Here is a 23536-nt window from a genome sequence, read left to right as displayed (position 1 = left end):
CATAAAGACCTACAGAACCCTCCCGGCCGGCCGATTATATCAGGCATTAACTCAATCACGAGCAACTTATCCAAATATATAGATTTCTTTCTGCAAGAACTAGTGTCCCAACAAAGAAGCCATCTCAAAGATACCATTAGTATATTACAAATTTTAGAAACAATATCCTGGAAGGAACAATACATTTTAGGTACAAGCGATGTTAAATCCCTGTACACATGCATATCACATGGAAATGGATGTGACAGTACGAGATACTTCCTCTCCACTAAAACAGAAATTAAAAATGAACAGATCAATTTTATCATGACAATCATTGAATTCATTTTAACACGTAATTATTTCTGGTACGAGGGGCGGTTCTATCTGCAAAAACGAGGAACCGCTATGGGAACCTCCTTCGCACCCAGCTATGCGAATCTCTTCGTTTCAAAATGGGAGGAGGAATGCATATGGGAAAACAACGAATACAAGTCATACTTGATCTGTTGGAAAAGGTACATCGACGAAAAATTAAAAGAATTCATTGAATACATTAACAGAAACGATTTGAATTTAGAATTCACCACGGTTACAAGTAAAGAAAGTGTCATTTTCCTCGATTTGGAAATTTATATCAAAGAAAACCAGTTACAATCAAGAACTCATATAAAGGAAGTTAGTGGCAACAATGCCCTACCTGTATCAAGCAATCACCATAGACAGTGGATTAAGAACATACCTGAAGGGCAATTTAGACGGATAAAACGAAATTGCACAGAAAATCAGGAATATGTTAAACAAAGTCAAACATTGAAAACAAATTTCATCAGTAAAGGATACAAACCGAAAGAATTAGACACTCAAATACTTAAAACCGAAAAATTAGAAAGGAAAGAATTAATTACTTATCAAAATAAAAATAAGCCTACAGAGAACAGAATTTCATTCATTACACAGTACAACAGCAATATCACAACAATAGAAGATTTACTGAAGAAACATTGGCATGTTCTTAAACTGGATACTGATTTAAACCCATACATTTCTGAAAATCCACACATCATTTATCGTAAAGCGAAAAACATGCAACAGGAACTAGTAAAAAGCTTCATCCCTTTGGACCATGAGAAATCATTGAAGAACAAAGGATATCACTACTGTTTAAGCTGTGTAGCGTGTAAAAATCAAAAAACAATATCTACTAAACCTAAACATGAATTCAAATCTAATATAACGGGAAAAACATATAAAATAAAATAATTCATTTCTTGTGAGAGTGAAGAGGTGATCTATTTATTGGAATGCCCTTGCGGACTCCAATATGTAGGCCAGACTAAACGAAAGATAAAAATAAGGCTAGCTGAACATATTTACAACATAAAGAGAGGCTTACAGACCCATAGTGTGTCCAATCATTTTGCCCTCGTACACCAAAGAAACCCTATGGGTCTGAAGTTTACAGCCATTCAAAAAATCCACAAAAATTGGAGAGGTGGCGACATTGTAGATAGCCTTAAAAGAAATGAAACCAGGTGGATTTATGATCTTCGAACATTACAACCATCTGGTTTCAATATCGATATTGAATTAAATGCATTTTTATAACTATGTAACGTTCACCCCCTTTTTTTTTTTCTCTTATTTTTAATCCTTTTAACAATTTCAGTGGCACCGTATTTATTTATTAAATTATAGGAGAATCCATAAAAATGGAGGACAAACATGTGGTTACCGCCTTTATTAAAGTGATTCCGGTGACAACTTCCTGTGTTTTAAACAATTAGTTAATAAAGTTATAGGTATATAAAGGACCTAAGATCAGCCCAATGCTATCCTTGACAAAGTACCAAATGGTACGAAACGCATTGGAGGCATTCAGGTGATTGGTATCCAGCAGCAAGCTGACCTTCGTGGAAGCCGCTTACACTACCCGCACTGTCCCGCTGACGTCATCTATAGCAGCCGCGCACGGCCAGACGCCGGCAGCACGTGGAGAGAGAGCCGAGGCCAGGCCGCTCTCCACCAACGTAACATCATAATCCGGACCTGTCCCGCTGCACCATCTCTATGAGGGCAAGGTAGGGACAGATTTTGGACTAATACAGTGCGATCCAACTTACGTGTTAAACCGGACCTCACCTTAAAACAATATCCTCATAAAGGAGCTATAAACACTATGTTTTAACAAATATTTTTCCACAGGTGCCACTAATATAATTATTTATTTTAATTTATTTTATTTTATTTCTGTAGAGCGCTCATAAACACCCAATTCATCATATCCAAGCATTAGTTCACTCCTAAAGATAAATGTATGGCACTAAGGTAATATAATTGGATATGAAGGAGTAACATTAATGGAGTGCTGCAACTTCTGTTGGTCTCGTTGACCGTGAACATAGATTAGAGAGTCACATGAATGCCCCTGAGAGTAGAGAGGGTACTATGGTAGTCAAAGTGGTGAGAGAGCCACAATTTGAAGGGTACAGCCCTATGAAATGTAAAATAGTGGAGTAAGAACAGTGTTGTAGGGTTTGTATGAAGATGTCTCTTCTGCTGTCCACTGTTTGCCTAGGGCAGTGAACAGTGGATGAGATGTGTACTCATGTATAACAAACCATCAATCAAGTGAGGTGAGTATAGAGGAAGTGGTAATTCACCATGTTATGAAACATGAGTGGTAAATCGATATTTTGTATAGAGGCAGTACTTAGTATAATACAATAAATGGTGTGAGCTTATCCTCACCCAAAGATCTATCATACGCCTCTAATAGTAAGGTGGCTGCGTGCAAATAGAAGTTTGATATGAATAATGTGAACCACTCACTTCAGAATTAAACACTTCAAGATAAAGCATAAATCAGTTTAAAACATCTTTCATTGAAATCAAAACCAAACCAAAATAGAAATGAAAGCAAAACGCCCAGGCAAGACGTTGTTTAGTCAAAGGAGTTTTGAGTCAAATGAGTTGAATCAAGGAATTCATACACATGTATCATGAGATCCAAAGCAAAAGACAGTTCTGTCTAGTGGAGCCAGAAATGAAACACTGTAAGTGGGTTATATAGATAGACTCAAGAATATAATTACAAGAAGCCAAAATAATGAGGCACAGGTTGGTCAAGTATTACATGGTATACATAAATATTAGATAATTGTAGGCTTGGATAAATCAGAGAAGTGTAAATACCTTAGATATAGAAACCATCAGGAGGACTTTGGTGCAGCAGGCTCCCAGTATGCCCACATTGGGAACCCCTGGATGCTCTTAACCTATTGGATCAAACATCTATTTTCCTATAGACCAGTGGTTCTCAAACTCGTTCCTCAAGACCCCACACAGTTCATATTTTCCAGGTCACCTAGCAGTAGCACAGGTGTATTCATTACTCACTGACACATTTCAAAAGATCCACAGGTGAAGCTAATTATTTCACTTGTGATTCTGTGAGGAGGAGGAGGAAAACGCACTGTTTGGGGTCCTGAGGGCCGAGTTTGAGAACCTGTGCTATAGACCATAGGTTCTCAAACTTGGTCCTCAGACCCACAAACAGTTCATGTTTTCTAGGTCTCCTCACATAATCACAAGTAAAATAATTAGCTCCACCTGTAGATCTTTTAAATGTGTCAGTGAGTAATGAATGCATCTGCTAGGGACCTATACTAAAGACCAGGGGTGGCCAACCAGTCAGAGGCAAAGAGCCTAAAAATGTCTGTAAGTATGTCAAAGAGCTGAGATCACGGGCACGCCAAAGGGGCACATGCAAAAAGGGGCATGGCCAGCTATTCCACGCCCCTGGTATGATGTTTGTAGGAGCATGTAAAAGTGCATGCACACAATCACCATGAAGGTAACTATTAAAGTGAAAGAAAATATAAAAACATATTGAAAAATAATAGAGCCACATACAATACACTAAAACAAGCCAAATCCACATAAAATACACTGAAAAAGCCACATACACAAATTATACACTGAAAAGCCACTCCCAGCAGCCCCTCATGTGTCACAACAGCAGACCCTTATGTGCCACTCCAGCCTCTCTCACCGGCCCACTTCAGTCCAGCCACCTTCCCCCACACTCCCTTCCACTCCCCGGGCCACTCCAGCCCCCCACATGTCACAAATAAAATGAAAAATCAAATCTAAAACTCCCACAGCTCTTACCCTGTTTTGACTGTGTCACGTAGGTAGGCTCCAGCATCTGCGACCGCGTCCTCATGAGCTTTGCCTCCTGTTTTCGGCATGACATCACCACATCGCCCATACATGCCTCCAGAGCTTAGCAGACTGCTGCAACAAAGGACGAGACTCCTCTGAACAGCTTACTGCTTTACCCAGGGCCGCCGCTGTCTACTCCATTTGCGGTGCCTGGCAGCTCCTTCTCTGCAGCAGCAGCTGGAGCTGACTCCTGAGCTCTACCTTCCGGCTCCCGCAGTGGGTGAAGGGAGAGATGTCTTGTCGTTTCTCCCATAGTGTTAAGCGCGAGGAGCAGTAAGAGGACAGCGGCAGGAGCAGAGATTCTGGTAAGTATAGTGCTTTGTGCGTGTCTTTATGTGTAAGGGGCACCACTACTGGGGGCACTGCATAACAGACACTAACACTTGGACACTGCAAAAGGGGCATTAATACTGGGGCACTACTACTGAGGTATTGCATAAGGGTCACTACTACTGGGGGCATTGTATAAGGGGCACTACTGCAGTGGACATTGCATAAGGGGAACTACTACCGTGGGCATTATGTGTATAAGGGGCACTACTGTGTAACGTGAATAAGGGACACTATAATGTGGTGTAATGTGAATAAGATTGTGCTACTGTGTGGTGTAATTTGAATTGGTGATACTATGTGTGATTTCGGCAGGACAGATCCCATGCCCCTTGCTGCGAGGTCACCCCCTCTTTTGCATGACACCTAAGGATATTGAGTTAGAACCTCTATACACTCCTGCCTATACCTTCTAATATCCTGCCTATACCTTCTAATATCCTGCCTATAAACCTCTAAGGATGACGCTATTTTGCGTACGCAGTCATATAGTAAATAAAGACTCCAGACCTTTTACCTGTGGTTCCAAAGCACAAAGTGATATTTCAAGTAAAAGTACAGCCAGTTACACGCTATGATCTAAGTACAATTTAGCGCAAAGAATTATACAGACCCAAGTACAGTTATACATACGCAGCGCTTCTGGACCAGATGTAGGCTGGCTTCAGCAAGAAACCCCCGTCTATCGGCATTCAGCAAGAAGACTCAGACTGGGGTCACAACACACACGTTTATACTCTCACAGAAACAGACAACACAATAGAGAGGCTTGTCCCTGATGCCATTGGTTCCCAGGAAGATGCATCTGTTGCAGAGCATTTAACAGGTTGATTCAAATAGACACAGTCCAGCCTCTAACAACTGGTTGTCTCTGGTTTCCTGTTCATGTACATCCTAACAGTTGGTCATATAATGTACATTTCGGTGCTTTAAGTCTCTGCGGTCCATAAGTTGAGAATGCATGTTGCGATCTTCACACTGACGATATCAAAATGCTTTTGAAAGAGTGCAGATCAGTATAATATCAAACATGACTTACTTATCATGTATTAAACCTTAGCTACCAAATAACCTTTATTTCTCAGCAATTACAATAAATGAACAAACTTGAATCTTATACTTTAAAGCTTATGAGACCTTTTATGTGAATATGTACTGTGTAAGTATTTGGGGTTTGATATAAAGACGGTAGTTAACTTGCGGCAGATGCGTGCGCATGAAGCTACTAAACAGCGTTTTCATACAGGATCTTATGCATTCACTAATATGCGACTAGTTAACAGCGCATTTATGCGTATTAATGTGTGTATGAGAAATGGTGAAAGATGCAATCGCATGATGCTAATAGTAATATCGCCATATGTACTTAAGTGTGAGTTTACCTAAAATGGCGCTTGGGCGGCCATTCACAAAATGCGATCTCATTTTCTAAAATGGCGTCTTGCGACCAGTCGCAAGATGGCGTCTTTACGATCTAATTTTAAGCTGATCTTGTCTCAGCCAATTATCCAGCTTTGAAACACCCTCCGTTTTCAGGATCGGTAGATCACAATAGGGTTTCAGCTTTATAAATAGATCACCGAGTTCAAAAGTCTTGGCCACCCCTGCTGTTAACATCTAGTTTTGTGTGTTGTCATTTGTAAGATGTTGCAGAGCATTCTGTTGCTATATTATAAATGTTTATACATGTTTGCCTATTTTTAATTTCCCTGGAGGGGAAATGGGGCTGTCCTCTAATGGGGGCGGGGCTCCCGAAAATGAATGAGTCTCCTACACGCTTCAGGAGATTAGATAAGTATGTTTTGTTTTTTGTTTTTTTTATATAACCATTTAAAGTCAAGAAACGTGAACAAAATGTGCCAGCAGGAGGAGGCATCTGAATACTGGGTTGAGGGGATTTGCTAGATATAAATGTCCTATAATGAAGAAATGAGAATTGGGAATTTTAATTTATAATGCAGTTGTTGAAATGAAAACACATGACCACCTGGGTCAAAGACATCTGAATTGGCCTTTGCCCCTTTACATTTCTACAGATAAGTATGTGTTCTAATTTTGGTGATAGTGTTCCTTTAAACCAAAATATATTTACTTAGGTGTAGTTATCCAATGCAATGTAAACATCTCATTCTGGAGTGTTTGTTTGTGAAATAGATAACATTAATTTGTTCTTCTGTTCTAAACTGGTGTATCAGCTACAATGGGAGTGGAGCAGGTGTAAGTGACATTTTCTGATGCAGGGCAGTGACAGAACCAGCATGAAGTAAAGTTTCTCACTTCACCTAATGTTAAAGTCACAGACTGTAGCAACACAATGTTTTGTTATCTACTCTAGTGTTGGCGATTAAAGAAGTTAAACTTCCAAGCTAAACATTTCCTGTTGATGTAGAGTTGGACATATCCAGCCTGATTCAGATATGTATGTAATCCCGATGGATTATAAGCATATCCAATTGTAAGTGGTCGCGATGGTGATCCCAAGCTGCCGTCTACGGACGCTGCACTCAGATGGCAGATGCCAGCAGGTGTCTATTTCCTACAGACACCTCCTGCTGCTTTAGCATATTAGATGGCCAGAGGCTGTGAAGTACCCTCCACATTAAGAATCAGGCCTATTGTACATCAGAAATGCAGACATAAAATCCAAATTATTGATGCATTTTGCACAGTATGGGGGGAATGCAATTGTTTTCTGGGCACGCGTTCTAAGATACAAAACAATGGTGACGTTGTGAATTGTCTATGTGTAAGGTAAATATATATCTCCTGTTGTGAATTAGAAGATAAATATAGCACACTCTGTTGACCACCTTGACTAAGGCTTTTGTAGTGAAACTACCTGTGAGGATAAATCTTTTATCAGCGGTTGCTTCACGCAGACTTTGAAGGACATTTCTTAATTGCACAAATCCTGGGACTAAACTACTGTGCATCAATTCTGATCTGAAAGTTATCATCTTCACATTGGGCAGGATATGTATTAAGCACTAAAATATCCAAAGCTTAAATACTTTATATGTTACTGCTATATTGTATACACTTTTTTCTTCTCTGCTCCTCAATGGCAGCCATTACTCTGGGTTAGTAACCCATTCTCCTAGGGTTAGGCAGGAAGTTTTTCCAAAGTAACCACCCACCTGGTGTATATATATCCCAGTTCCTCCTCGTCCCTCTTTTTTGTTTGGAGTGTCTCCCCTTACTTGCTTCCTGGAACAAACATCTATCTGTGAGTATAAGCTGCTGCTTTATTCTTCGCCCCCGCCATGGCAGCCATTACTCTGTGATGTGCCCAAGCAGAACACAGGTAGGGCTAATAACAACTCAATACTTCAAAGTATATTCTTGTACAAGTGCAATTTATTTCTTTATTTAATGAAATGTTCCTTGAAGAATACTACATCAGAAGTAGGCATCCACAATATTTAACGTATAGTGACTCGTGAACGTATGTATAGAGGACCAAGCAACTGCTCCACAGATATCCTACACAGACGACTGAGCCTTCCAAGCCCATGAGGTCGATACTGCCCTAGTGTTCCCTTAAGAAGGAAGATACCTTACGTCCTTCCTTCTTATAAACGAAGATGATTGATTAATCCTCTGATCCATCTTGCAATGGTTTGCTTAGTTGGTACACAGCCTTTCTTTATTCCTGATGGGAGAACAAGCAGGTGTTCCATTTTTTTCGGAATTCTTTCACTCTGATCCAGTAAATAGATATTGTTCTTACAAGATGTTGCATACAGAATGTATCTTCTCTTCTATGATCCTTATGTTGAGGGAAGAGAGATGGTTGCGTGATCGCCTGGTTCAGATGGAATGAGGAAACTACTTTTGGCAGAAAGGATTTGTTCTCAGTACTGATATTCAAGAAAGGCTGTTAATTCTGTGCATTAGGGCCTGACAATGCTGGTGCTTCGTTCAGGGCAGGGTTGGTCGCACGAACCATTTAATTAGCTTCCTGCCACTTTAGACGGGAGCTAATTATCTCAAACAATTGAATTGTCCCCTTTATCTTCCCAGTGTTGTTAAAAAATAAAACTTTTAACATTTTATTTCTTTTTCTTTTTTCTTTTGGCAGCACAACAATAGTATCAAATGGGCATTTGGAAAAAATATATCCTGCCTAAAAGATTTCCATTTGCCAGTGAAAAATAAATATTTTCACAATTTCCAAGGGTGTGATACACAGAAAACAGTTGGCATATCTATAGCGTTATCCACAAATAAAACACAGTGATTGCAAGGGATTCATTTTTGTTTATATAAAAATAAAAATCACACTTTTTTTTTACTAAGCAATTCAAAAACCGAGGAGCAAACTGAAGAAACACGGGGACCTCTTTTGAAAAAGAATATGTCATTTTGATTGTTTTATCTGTATATTTCTATTGTGAGGTGAATACCCCGTTATATGTTATAGTTTTCCCCTGTTGGTGACAGCACACCAATACTGTGATTTTGCAAATGATCACAGTTCTAAATATATGGCACAGTGATAAGTATTGCTGTCTCATTGCGCTTGGGTTATGGGTTCGATTCTGGCCAGGGCTCTATCTGTGTGGAGTTTGTATGTTCTATTTTGTGTAGGTTTGCCCCATAAGTCTGAGAACTAACTTCTTAGAAAAATGGACCCTAGTGTTTGATAGGGAATTTAATCAGAAACCTCCACAGAGAGGCTGTAGAAATGAACCTCTTGAAATATTGGGTCTCCCCTGTTGATTTTGTGAATTGTTATTTTGTAAAGTCTATATATTGCCAGAAAGTATTCATAAAGGCTAACAGGGCAAACAGTGTGTGGTGCTCAATAATTCAAAAGTGGAGTGTGAATACAAACCTTCATGTAAGGCAAACTGTAATGTCATGTCAGTATGTTGTTTAAAGAACAACGTGTGGTTTGTAGTCAAAAGCTTAAGATCATTGCTATGACTAAGTTCAGAAGGAAGGTTTGTTATATAGTGTGTGTAGTCCAAGGCCATGATCAAGTCACATTGTTCTATTTTTATGTATGGATAGTGTTACATTTAACCTTAGCTGGGCAAGCAATAATCTATGCATGTTAATGAAAGTGAACATGTCTCCTATGTCAGTGTGTCCCTGATGCTTTAATATGCAAAAAGAGAAGCTCAGCCAAAGAGGCTGAGCTTATTGGTGTGGCTGCTGCGGCATGACCTTTAGGGAAGGTAAGTAGATAAGTGCCAGTAAATGTATGTATGCAGGCCTGACATAACATTAGCTTTACATTGTTTCTCTCTGCCATACAGTATATGCAATTTTATGGTTAAAGTTACATTTCTATTCTTCATAATTAGTGAGTAGTAAGAAGGTAGACTGCTAACTTATTGCAGACATACTACCATAAAATGAGTGTGGATTGAAAGATCTACAGTATTTAAGGTGCCTATCCACTAGACGATTAAAATGAGCGATTGAACGATAATGATATCTATATTGTTCGATAATCATTTGAACATCGTTTGAAAATTTGGTCTTTTAGACATCTATCATCGTGCAAACATGCTGGTCAACCTGACGAGATCGTCAGGTTCAGCATGTTTGCAGATGATTGTGCCTACACTAAATGACATATCGTTCAGTGTGGGCACCCTGCAGTGTACTGAACGATAACGATATCGTTATCATTCAGTCTTTTCACTGTCGGGTAGTGGATACCCGCCTTTAGTTAGACAGTCAATAGGTTGGCACCAAATGGTCGACAGGCACTAGGTTGAGAGGGTTAAAAGGTAAACAGGGTTAAATGGTCAACATGGACTAAGGTCGACAGGGTCCATTGGTTGGCCCCGAAAAGGTTGACAATTTTTTATTTTGCTATTTTAACCCTAATTCTCACCCTAACACTCCCCCCCCAGTGCCTAACCCTAACCGTACCCTTCCACAGTCTAACCCTAACCCTCCACCAAGTGCCTAAACCTTACCCAAAAAATTGTCTACCATTTTGTGTGACATCCTTTTGACTCTGTCGACCATTTGACCCTGTCGATCTAAGTTCATGTTGACCATTTGACACTATCGACCTTTTGACCCTGTCTACCTATTGTCTGTCAACCATTTGGTGTCAATCTATTGACTGTCTGTTATAGACACTGTAGATCTTCCATACCTGTACCCATAAAATATAGTGGACCAATCAAAAATCACAAAGCACTAAATCATAATATACAAGATAGATGGTATTAGCAATGTTGGAGACAGGAGACAAACCATACTTTACCCATACAATACGTCAAAACCAAAGTAGACAGATTAAACTTCTGTGGGGCCCTGGCGAAGACTCAGAGCCGGCCCTAAGCATAGGCATAATAAGCTTATGCCTAAGGGCGACCTGAATGCCTATGGGCATTCAAGGCTCTGCCGCTGCCGCGTTCGGAGCTCCGCTCCGACCTGGCAGCGTACCTGTCAGCCGGTTAGAATGAGCTTCTGCACAGAAGCTCATTCCGACCCGGTCCCCATTATTTAAATAGTTGAAGTCGGAGCGGACCCGCTTCGGCTGCTTCGGCTCCACCAACATAACAGCCACCCCCCGCCGCGGCCCGGCCCGGCCCCTTGTTATGACACGGTGCACGTGACGTCATGCGCGCCGTGTCATAACAAGGGGCCGGGCTGCTGGAAGGAGAGGATCAAGAGGAGCCGCGGAAAAGAAGCAGCCAAGGTAAGTGGCGGCTCTGGGGCGGGGAGGCTGAGACGCACTGGGGCTGGGAGGGGGAAGGCTGAGACACGCACTGGGGCTGGGGGGAGAAGGCTGAGACACACACTGGGGATGGGGGGGGAGGCTGACACATGCACTGGGGAGGGGAAGGCTGAGACACGCACTGGAGCTGGGGGGGGAAGGCTGAGACACGCACTGGGGATGGGGGGGGAGGCTGAGACATGCACTGGGGCTGGGGGGGGAAGGCTGAGACACGCACTGGGGCTGGGCTGAGACACGCACTGGGGCTGGGGGGGGAGGCTGAGACACGCACTGGGGCTGGGGGGAGAAGGCTGAGATACACGGGCTGGAGGGGGAAGGCAAGGCTGAGACACACTCTGGGGCTTGGGGGGGAGGCTGAGACATGCACTGGGGATGGGGGGGAGGCTGAGACATGCACTGGGGCTGGGGGGGGGGAAGGTTGAGACACGCACTGGGGCTGGGCTGAGACACGCACTGGGGCTGGGGGGGAGGCTGAGACTCACACTGGGGCTGGGGGGAGAAGGCTGAGATACACTGGGGCTGGAGGGGGAAGGCAAGGCTGAGACACACTCTGGGGCTTGGGGGGAGAAAGAGGCAGACACGCTGGGGGTGGGGGGAAAGAGGCTGACACACTGGGGCTGGGAAACATGCTGGAGGGTAGAATGATGCTGACACACCCTGGGGCTGAGGGGAGAATGAGGCTGACACAGTGGGGAAATGGTGCCGAGAGACACACTGGGTCTAAGGGAATGGGGCCGAGACACACACTAGATCTGGGGCAATGGGGCTGAGAAAATCACTTGGTCTGGGGTAATGGGGCTAGGGGGCATTAACCAAAAATTTTGCCTTGGGCACCGAATTGGCTAGGGCCAGCTCTGCGAAGACTCACAATTTGCCTTTCTGACTAATCAAATTATAGAATGTATTTGGCTGCATGGCACAGGGAGTCTTATGCTGGCCATACACCAGTACGACCAGCCTAAGATAAGATTCATCTTACGATTTCCCTTGAATTCCCTGGCAGCTCCCTGGCAGTCCCGAATGCACTTTGGATCGTGCGCCTGCTGAAAAACTGTTCATCATTCTTCAAAATGTCACTGAAATGACAGCGGTTGGACGCACGATGCATCGCATGGTGAAAAACACGGCACGATCAGCATACGAATACGACGGATCATATGGGCTGCACATATGATCATACGATATGTTTTAGGAGCTGCTGGAGCACGCATCAGATCGTATCCTACTTAAAAAATACACGATTCCCACATGATTCATCTTACGACGCGTCGGAAATCGGGCAATCGGCCTGAAATCGTGCTAGTGTATGGCCACCATTACTTGACATACTTATTTTTCAAAACCTAGGCAGAAAATGAAACATGGGTTTTCATTTATGTTCACAGTAGTGCATGACAGAGTACATTTCTAGCATGCATGGTACAGCAACAAAACTAAGATGCACAACACACCTATCTGGTGTGCACTTATTGGCAAAGCAAGCTGCATATCGCTCCATAGCCTGTAGATTACTTTATACCCCTACATACAGTCATTCTCTCTAAAATGTAAGTTCTTGCAAGCAGGGCCCTCTCTCCTTCCATGGTTTCTATGTAATTATGTCATCTGATGGTTGTATGTATTTATGTAAGGTGAAGTCAGCACTACCCTCAGTATCACTAGCACCTCACATACTTTCCTATTACAGTCTATGAGATGTCATCTGTGATTTTTTTGAAGTAGCTTGAGCCTGATGTCAACCTCCTGATCCCTAGTTCTAGAAAGATATCTTGAAACTGCTGTAACCAGATATGTTGAATCACTTCCTTGTTTAACTCTCATTCTCCTGGGTGGACCTGATATAGAGTGAGGTAATCTGTCTCCTTGTTGTCCTTTCCCACTACCGTGTTTCCCCGATAATAAGCCCTACCCCGAAAATAAGCCCTAACTAAATCCCCATTTTGTCTGGTCCCTGCCTGCGCTACACTAAAATGCCCCCAGCTCTGCCCCCCCGCATGAAATGGATGCCGCTGTTAAAGATTTAACAGTGGCATCCAATCACAGCTGCAGCGTCTCACTCTCTCACAGTGAGCGTGCAGCAGCTGGCGTGCATGGCAGCGTCATTTAGACCATCGCCGCAGAGGAGAGGAGAGAAAAAGAGGACAAAAAATAAAGGTAAGTAAAGAATTGTATTGAATTATTGAAATTGCTATCAATGGTATTTAAAATAAGCCCTACCCCGAAAATAATCCCTATGGAGTTTTTTGGACCAAAAAAAAATAATAAGAGTTTTATTATCGGGGAAACACAGTACATGAAGTCTTGTAAGGAAATTAGTCTCTTCTCTGCCCTTTACCTGTGTTGATCTCTTTTTCATACCGCATCTGGTTTAGGTGCTTCATTGCCTTTTTTTATAGACCATATTTCTGGTTCCTCTATTACCGGGAAATTATGTTATGTCACAGTAGTTATACACTATGTAGACAAAAGTGATTGGACACTGACAGCAAATAGATCAACGAGATTTTATTGATGTCAGTACTTTGTAGGTCCACCACGTGCAGTGATTACTGCAGACACCCTTCTTGGCAAACTGTCCACAAGTTCCTGGCAACAGCAGGCGGTATGTTTTCCCATTCCACCTTCACTACAGTGACCAACTGTAACACTGAAAAAGTAGAGTCGGCTTAGAATGCACCCATCGCTCTAATTCGTCCCAGAGGTCCTCAATGGGGTTAAGATCTGAACTCTAAGCTGGCCAGTCCATCTGGGTTACCGAATTTTCTGTATACCAGTCCAGTGTCGCCCTGGAAACATGACAGGTGGCATTGTCGTACTGATAAAAAATATTTGCTGTTTCTGTAGAACTGCAAGTACATTGGTTTCCCTACGAAGTGTTCTTGTCGAAACAGCAACATTAGTGGCCATTTGGAACTCATGTGCAATGGTATGCATTTTGCTTGTGCGGGGGTGTCCAATCACTTTTGTCAACATAGGGCCATATTCAATTAGCGGCAAAAACTGCCGTTTTTATTGCCATAGGTGAAACCGGCCGTTTTTCGCCAAAAAACTTCGATATTTTCGCCAAAAAACAGGCGAAAATGCAATTGGAGAAAAAAAACAGGAGAAAAGTTTTCTCCATCCCCAGATCAGCCGAAAAAAAAATGCAAAATCCCTATTTTTAGCTAAAAATGTGGGGATTTCTTTCAGAACCCTTTGGACAGCCCCCCTAATGATACTTTAGAGGAAAAAAAATTGTAAGATGCGCCCTTTGGCGAAAATCAACCGCTGACATTCGGAGTGTCATAAGGATGCATCAAGTGTTCTAAACATCGCACGTGGTTGGCGCAGGCATTTTTTTAGCGGTTATAAAAAACCATCGTTATCACTCCATTGCTAGGTATAATCGCCTAGTGGATGGGCAGCATAAGTCATATACTTTAATTTTACCTTAGATAAACACATTTTGGTTTTTGTGTAACTGCCCAGGTTTTCACTAATTGGGTTACAGTAACATTGTGAAAAATAATACCTGTTTTAACCTGTTTAATTACAAAACATATATATTTTTCACTGTGCTACAGCAGGAAAGACTTAGGGGTAAATTTACTAAAGTGAGAGTTTTTATAAGTGGAGATGTTGCCCATAGGAACCAATCAGATTCTACTTAACATTTACCTAGCACCTTCTAGAAGATCATAGCAACAATCTGATTGGTTGCTATGGGCAACATCTCCACTTAGAGAGAGAGAGATATTACTTTAAATATATTGGAAAAACTGGTGAAAAACTTATAATTAACCATTAGCTGACCGCCTGCACACTTGCAGCAGAGGCCGCAGGGTGGGGGGGTGCGACAGATGATGGTTGTTCAGTGTGTATGAGCAACCATCATCTGCAGATATATCTACAGATCACTCGATTTGCAGATATATCTGTTAGGTGTGTACCCAGCTTAAGTGTAGCATTAGATCCATATACTAATAACTGCTTGTTTGAGGAATCTAAACCTTGCCGTTCTGCAGTTACAGGGTGGTTAACAGCAAATAAACCCCACAGATCCAGTTCAAAATAAATGCTTAAAGCAAAAACGGATAATTACAGTATGTACAAATCTGCCTTCATTTGTTCTGTCCATGATATGCTGAAATGGTCTCAGTGGATCCTGAAGCACTGCCATCTATTGCCATATCATATTGCATCAGTTTTATTATAAAACAATTTTTTCCCAGTAAAAATGCTCCTCTTTAATAAATATTAACTTAAGCCCAGAGGAGAAAAAACAGTGGTAAGAATTGCATATAATTTTTATAATCAGGTCTTCAGTACTGAAAAGAAGGACATTTCCATGAATGTCTTTCAAACCTTGGACTGTCCCTGAAATTAGAGACTGTTGGCAATTCTGAATACAAATGTTTAACAATAATAAGTAATTGACAGTGATAAATCCTGATCAATGATTAATACAAAATAAATAGCAGGTATTCAATTAGGCCTAATGGACTCCTTGTGGTATAATTGTGTAATAAGTGTGGGTTTTTAGAAGTGGAGATGTTGCCCATAGCAAGCAATAAGATTCTACTTAACATTTATCTAGCACCTTCTAGAAGATAATAGCTAGAATTCCATTGGTTGCTATGGGCAACAACCGCACTTTAGTAAATCTACCCCCTTGTATTTAATGACATGAGCTATATACAGTATCATAGTTGCCTACTGTCCCGAAATTGTCGGGAGCCTCCCGAAAATCAGGTGTCGCACCTGGCTCCCCGGTAGGGGGGGCAAGTCTCCCGGCCAGCACAGATGCAAATTTTCAATAGCATAAAGTCGCCTTAAAGTTTTCACCACCTCCTGAGCAGATGAAAGCCCTATTTCAAGATAAAAATGTCCATCCTTAATGACTAATTATGCAAAAAGAAGTTTTTAATTAGCTGAATTTGGCCAATAATTACATTTTTTTGGGGGGAAAAAGTACAACGTGCTGGAAAATGAGTTAATTGATGTGGGACAGGTATATGGGTGTGCTATATGAATGGGGCAGGTGTTTTTAAGAACGCAGGTGTGTATTACAGGCATATTCTGAAGGTTTTTAAAAGCGTCTTTAAATAACACAAATATGTACTTTGTACCATTTCATGCACCTTCCAATTTAAAAAGAATATTTATTTTTGCAAAAAAAACCACTCACTTTCTATCATTATTTGGCTGCTTTAGAAATTGGAATAAAACAGCCAATTTAAGAACCTCCCCAAATACATTTATTAGGCCACTAATACACTTCTGTACTGTTATCCTATATCACTTTGCCTTTTTTTGGGGGTACAGGCAGATTTCCCCATTTTCACCTATACTTATCGCCGGTAAAAGGAAGAATTTTCACGCAAATGCCGGATTGCATTGTGTACAATGCATGGCATGCATAGGCACAATAAGCGAAATTTCCACACGAAGGGTGCGTAAACGTAGAGCATGAAAAAATTACTGCATTATCGCGGCTAATTGAGTTTGCCCCTATATACTCTAGTGGGTGCCTGTTTTCTAGTGTCTACAAATGTATATATTTGCAGTTATTAAAAATTTACTGATTTACCTATATATCAATTTGATTCATTTATTATGGTACCTTATTTTATTTTATAGGAGTTTGTCATGATTACTGTACACCTAATGATTGCCTTTAAATTAGTTAAAAATAGAAAAAAAGCAGATTCTATTCATTTTCTGTATTTTAGTTTCTTGATCTATGGTATTAACTGTTTTAGGCTGTAATACACAATGTGAGACGTTAAAACAAGTAGAACAACCCATCCATGAGATTTATTATACCAGTATGCATCTGATTCCTGTCATGTTATAGATATTGAGAATTGGAAACTTTCAATTTCATCACTGATGGTTTTTTTTTGTATTCAGTTATTAGAGCTTCAGGCTGGTATCCGTTTATCTGCTTGTCATAACTGATGTTTTTATTGCCTCGATAAGCAGCGATATAAAATAAGGGGGTTTAATATAAAGACTCTCTGCTGTGCTGTGTCACATTTCCTGTCATCACGGTTTTTGTGTACACGGCTTGCAGATTTTACTTTTCAAAATAACAGGCTTTTAACATGTGGGAGGATTTCTTCAGAACTGATAATAGTAATATATGAAATCATGAATAATAATGATAATATAAAGCATTGTCCTTCCACCAAAGAGAGACAGATTTATTTGCAACTGTAAAATATGGAATAGTTTGTCTAAAGTTCATAGGGTTCGATCACATATGTTTAGATCACCAAGAGAGTGGCCATGCACTAACGCAGCTCTGCAAACAAACCACATGTGCAGAGTAGGTTGGGCTGAGTGACAGCTTTGCCAGATTAGTCCATGTTCTAGTATGATAGTCCAGGTAAGTATGTTTAAAGTACTCATGATGTATCCTATTTGCCCTTGCTATTACTATACATACAATGGCCATTTTTGGTGTGACATCCTTATGTGACACATGCATATGACATTGACATACATCCCATGTCATACGACACTCATTGCTTCTTTTTCTTCACTTAGTATCCATTGTAGTTCTGCAACCTTCCCCTACTGCTGGTCTGCACCCTCCTGCATTATTAGCTGTAAGCTGATGAGGTGAATAAAGGACATAGATGGTATCTTTATGACCTACTGTGATGTGATTCTCCTTGTGCTGCAGGAGGTTTGAAGCTCAACAGATGATGGAATTGGTGCCATGTCTCTGGGACGGCTTCTTCGTCGTGCTTCCTCCAAGGCTTCCGACCTCCTGACCTTAGGCTCTGGGGGAGGAACATCCTCCATATTGGATGGAGAGATCATCTTCTCTAAAAACAATGTATGTGTGCACCCCCCAGAGCTGCTGCAGAATGTTGCATCCCATCATCCAGGTGAGAACAACTGACTAATGGACATGAGTGGGTTGTCTGTAGTCTGGTAATAGCACAGTTTATATTGCACATGAACAATAAGATATCAAGCATATCCAATGTACAGTCTTTGTAATGTATGCAGAGCATGTAAGCTGTGAATAAACTTTTCATACTGTAGTTCACAGCAGCCTGCTTCCTATGAGTTGCCTATGCATAATTCTAATCCTAGCTATTTGTTTTTAATTTTTATTATGTCACATACACCCCTATATATGTAGCTTAACCTTCTTTTTGGACCATAAACCCTTAGGGGTCTATTTACAAAGCCTTGGATGGAGATAAAGTTAACAGAGATAATGTACCAACCAATCAGCTCCTAACTGTCATGTCACAGGCTGTGTTTGAAAAATGACAGTTAGGAGCTGGTTGGCTGGCGCCTTATCTCCATCGATTTTATCTCCATCCAAGGCTTAGTAAACAGACCCCTGCGCAAAGTATTATGGTACATGCCGTCTAGTTCTATGGCACAATTATGTTGCAGCGCATTTTGGGACTCTCTGCCTGAAGACAATGATGCTTGGAAGGAGGAGTCATCAGTTTATAGAGCGTAATACAAACTAGAGAAGAGACTGGAGCAAGGCCTTAAAGTTTAAGCTTTGTCCTTTAAAAGTAACCATACAGTAGCTTTCATTATTACTATCTGTAAATTACATTTCCTCTTATTTAGAACATTGAATTAAATTCTCACCATCTGCTCTGATTCTCTGGGCTTTATAAGTTAATATTTATTGAAGAGTATTTGCAGTATAAACAAAGAAAGTTCAGTAAACATGTGATAATGGGAATAGTGTTACTTAAAGCTATGCCTAGATAACATATCTGCAGGATACTCCTGCTCATGGACAAAATGCCCCAGGACATAAACTTTCAATATGTTGGCCTTTATGGAAATGTGCACACCCTTAGTGACTGAGGGCTTGATTCAGAGGTGGATGTAGTCCTGATGTTTGTGCAGTGGGCCCATGTATTTTGAACTGTTCATGTGGCCGAGTGGCACAGCGCATGCGTCTCGATGTTACCACCAGGGGACGCAGAATGATTTTGTCACAGAGAGAGGCAATTTCGGTGGGTGGTCCTGGGAGGTAAAAGGGGAGTGGCTAGTCTGGCACTGATGTGTCATGGCCAATGCACCTTTTTTCACAGTTGCACTGGCACAGGCAGCCATATTCTGAAAAACATTCTGAGCAACCATAGGGCTTTTTAATGTCCAATGGACGAACAATGGTGGTGCAGAAGGTGCAACTTTTTACGCAAAGTATCGGATTAGAGCCACAGCCGGTCTGCATCTCGGTACAAATTCCATCAGCTGCGTCATTATCATTAAGTTGCATTGGCTCTGCATAAAAAGACACCTCTGAATCGCTCACTGAATCCCGTGGGTACCTGTAGTCTAGTGTCTCCAAGTGTGCATGTTAGTAAATGACCAAGATTAGTACATGGTGGCAGGCTAAAATAAGGTATCAATGTCTTTTGTTCAGGATACTTGTGTGTGTACATGGAGAAGGATGAGTCTTTGGGAACAACCCTTATCTTGGCTTGGGTCCCTAACTCTCGTATCCAGCGACAAGATGAGGAGGCTCTGCGATATATCACCCCTGAGAGTTCCCCTGTCAGAAAAGCCCAGCGCAAAAGAAATAGACACTCTGCAAATACTGTACCTTCCACATGTCTAAAACCATCTGTACTCACCAAGGAGACCACCGGGGATAACTCCAGACAGACAGAAGCCAGCTCTCCGGCAGAGCAGAATCCCTTTGGTGACTCTGGAGAGGGGACAGGGGACTCTGTAGAACAGGTGGAGGATGAGCGCTCTCTGGACATATCTTCTGATGAAGTGAGCAAAGACAGCACTCTGGACTCTGATTCGGATGCCTTCTCTTCCCCCTTTTGCATGTCGCCTATAAGTGAAGCCCTTGGAGAAAGCAGTAGTTCCGTGTTTTTGGAGAATGAGATCAGGTAAGTTAACTGAACATAGACATTACAATTAGGCATTCTACAGAAAACACAACGCACAGCATAAATATCATCGGGTCAACTTGTCCTTCATAAATGTAATGCTTAAGATAGTTAAAACATTTAGGCATCGTTTTGAGGACCTTCTATTAATTCAATCATTCCATAAAGAGTAATGATTGTAAAGAACAAATAAACACATTTTCATGTCAAACCTCATCAGACATTGACAACAGGATACTTTCAGTATGCCGGCACAGGGGATGCCGGTGATTAGAATACCGGCAGCCGGAACCCTGACACTATCAGAATCCTGGCACCAGCATCCCGAGGGTAATTAGCGGGGTTGGGGGTTTATATTAGACAGTAGGGGGAGGGTTAGGCACTAGGGGGGGAGGGTTAGGTTTAGGGTGCAGGGAGGGGGAGGTTAGATTTAGGCACTAGGGGGGAGGGTTAGGTTTAGGGTGCGGGGAGGGGGAAGTTAGGTTTAGGCACTGGGGGGAGGTTAGATATAGGCACAAGGGGGAGAGGTTGGGTTCAGGCACAGAGGAGGGGTAGGGTAGGGAGAGGGTTAGGATACCTACCGGTGTTGGATTTTGACCGCCGGCATCTCGTACTCATCCCATTAACAACACCTGTATATTTACTAATAAAAGCTCCAAAACACAAACCTTATCTATTTCATTGGTGCCAACTTTAATCCCACTATTAGCAAATATCGCTCTATTCTGCATAATGTCTGACCCGGGTGGAACGTCTAAACCTCTTTCCTCCAACTTTCCCAGTACTTAGTGACCTAATTGACAGTATTTACAGTACCTTCAGTGCTTTCAAAGCCAAAGAGCAGCTCACAGTTATTCATGATGTGCACGACTGCATGTAATTACTACCTGTACCTGTTTTATGCAGTGCTCTGTTTAATTAAAGGATAAATGTGTGGACAGATGGAAACTGTATGCTGATTTGCAAAACTTGCCAGACTGTATGGTGCTCTAGAAATTACAGATACAGTGCCCAAATGTAATAGCCAGCAAGTTTCGGCAAGTGGCGAGATTTCGTAGGTGTCTGACTGTCCCTGAAAGATTACCTTCTATACTAAAGGGGGTACATTACAAACAGCCACCACAGTTTGAAGTGGGATTCTTGAACCGCTGATTGAGCATTTAAGGGTTCGTTAAACTGATAATTATATCCTATTGTTTTGTTGTGAGCTTTGTTTTTAGGGAATCGATATGTAATGCTGGCTGTCGGGATGAGTCCTGTCAAAATTTTGACAGCGGCATCCCGATGGTTAGTATCCCGACAAGGGTTGGGTAAGTATACTTACCCTCCCCCCTTCTTGTAGCCTAACCCTAACCCTCCCCACCTCGCACCCTAACACTCCCCGTTAGTGCCTAAACCTAAGTCTCCCCCCTTCATGCCTAAACCTAACCCTCCCCCCTAGGGATGCCTAACCCTAACCTCCGCCCCCAAAAAACCTAACCGTAACCACGCTACGCTGCCTAAACCTAGCCCTCCCCCTTCTTGGCTAACAGCTAAGATGCCCCCGGACTTACCTCGTTCGGGCTGGCGTCCTTCTGGATTCCGGCGTCAGTATTAAGATAGGCGTCGGTATTTCGGCACCTATCTTAAGTTCTGTGTCGGGCTTCCCCCGTCGGGATTTAGACCAGTGGCATTGCGGCCGCCGGTCTCATAACTACATCCCGGTTTTAGCTCTAGTTGGTTTGGCTATGTAGCAAATTCATTGTAGTCTCCAAGTGGCTGTTAACTCCTGTTTAGTGGTGGTTAAGAAAAAGGGGATCCCTCCAACAATAAGGGTTCCCTTACTCATTATTTATAAGGCCAGGAAGATAGGTTAGAGATTTGTTCTACGCTGTAGTGTGAGCCAGGAGAGGTCCTGGAAAACTTGGATATTGTGCTATCCATGTATCTTGAGTAATCCATAAAATGAGCCATTCACCCTGTGTGGTCTATGCACTGATCAGAAGTCTATCAGTGAGTATTATGCCCTGTGATTCGTTTTCTACCTTTAATACAATTCTCTGATTGTTGCCGCTGTAGTCTCCTATAACAATGTCCTCAATATGCCTTTATAGTGATTAACTGCACTTGATGTTATCTGAAAGTCTGAAATTTTGTCATGATGTTTTAAAGGAGTTATCATCAGTTTATTTTCTTTGTTGGTCTGTAGCTTCAGTCGCTGACTGTTTTATGTCCTGCAGTTATGCAGCAAACTAGGCCTCTTTTTACAGTTGTTTCAGGTGTTCTTGAAGGTACAAGCAAGGCTGTAGTAAGAGTTATCTCTGACAATACACCTATCAGATAATGTTATAATGTGTCATGAGGCTAGGGAAGTTATCTTAGATGATTTGACAGTTGGGTCTTATAGGTTTGTACTAAGCCTTATGCCGAGTATCCACTAGACGATATCCTCCATGAGCAATATCGTCTAGTGTTTCCCCGGCAGTGGATGTGCTCATTGTCGTTAACCAAATTGAGCACCCACACTGAATGATATCATTCAGTGCCAGCACCCTCCCACATCCCCGTACTTGCAAGAACCTGATGATATTGTCAGATTGCTCTGCAAGTACGGGCGATGAAAGATGTCGTTAACAACCAGCGGGAGCGCGCACCGCTTGTCGTTGACAGCATATTCACTGGACAATATTGCGGACGATAACGATATTGTTATTGTTCAAAACGTCCAATGTATATCGTCTAATGGATATAGAGAGAGATAAAGTGGACAGAGATTGTACCAACCAATCAGCTCCTAACTGTCATTTTTCAAACACAGCCTGTAAAGTGACAGGAGCTGATTGGTTGGTACTTTATCTCCGTCCACTTTATCTCCCTCCAGGGCTTAGTACTCTTTGATCAGTTTGAAAAACTTCCTGCTATACTAAACGAAACTGTAAGTATTCGCCCATAATTATTAAATTGATCAACAGCTGTCATTTTAGTGTGGTCTGAAAGAAAAATGATCTCTCATGCTGGTATCCAGCCAGGCCCTGTAAGAGGTGTTTATAATATAGTAGAATTTTCTTTTATTTTTAAAAAAGCTGACGAAACTATAGAACATGCGCGATTACGGACAGCGGCACACGCCTATACCACATGCGCCTCTACTCACATCTCCAATTGCTACTACTAATGCCACACAATGTTAGCATCCTTCATTCATCAGTCACAGCAGCTGGAGACTGACATCATGGGCGGCATGTAATGGAGTGCGAGGTTTTAGTAAAAAAACAACTTGCACCTGCTCGTGTGTTTAGAAGGTGCGAGCTGGTGCTGCAACTCGCAAATGTAATAGCCTGCGAACTTTTGAGTTTGAGGCTATTACAGTATGCAAATCTGTGCGACTAGCATTAAAAGGTCAGAGTTATACAGAAGCCTTCACAGATCAGTGAGA

General features: G+C 41.8%; 1 protein-coding gene across 4 annotated transcripts in view; it reads left to right on the top strand.

Moving 5' to 3' along the window:
* Positions 1 to 23536, top strand: part of TBC1D16 (TBC1 domain family member 16) — a 115294-nt gene that overhangs the window by 28874 nt on the left and 62884 nt on the right. For all 4 annotated transcript variants that reach the window (XM_088482650.1, XM_088482649.1, XM_088482647.1 and 1 more), the window contains 2 exons: positions 17916 to 18123; positions 19644 to 20121. In XM_088482650.1, the coding sequence (XP_088338776.1) occupies positions 17952 to 18123; positions 19644 to 20121 (650 nt within the window). In that variant the 5' untranslated portion in view covers positions 17916 to 17951. The remainder of the gene's footprint in view (positions 1 to 17915; positions 18124 to 19643; positions 20122 to 23536) is intronic.

This window comes from Taudactylus pleione, unplaced genomic scaffold (genome assembly GCF_031769625.1).
Source record: "Taudactylus pleione unplaced genomic scaffold, aTauple2 ptg000290l, whole genome shotgun sequence".
NCBI classification, from domain to species: Eukaryota; Metazoa; Chordata; class Amphibia; order Anura; family Myobatrachidae; genus Taudactylus; species Taudactylus pleione.
Note: the sequence above shows the minus strand (reverse complement) of the source record. Positions and strands in the feature narration are given on the sequence as shown.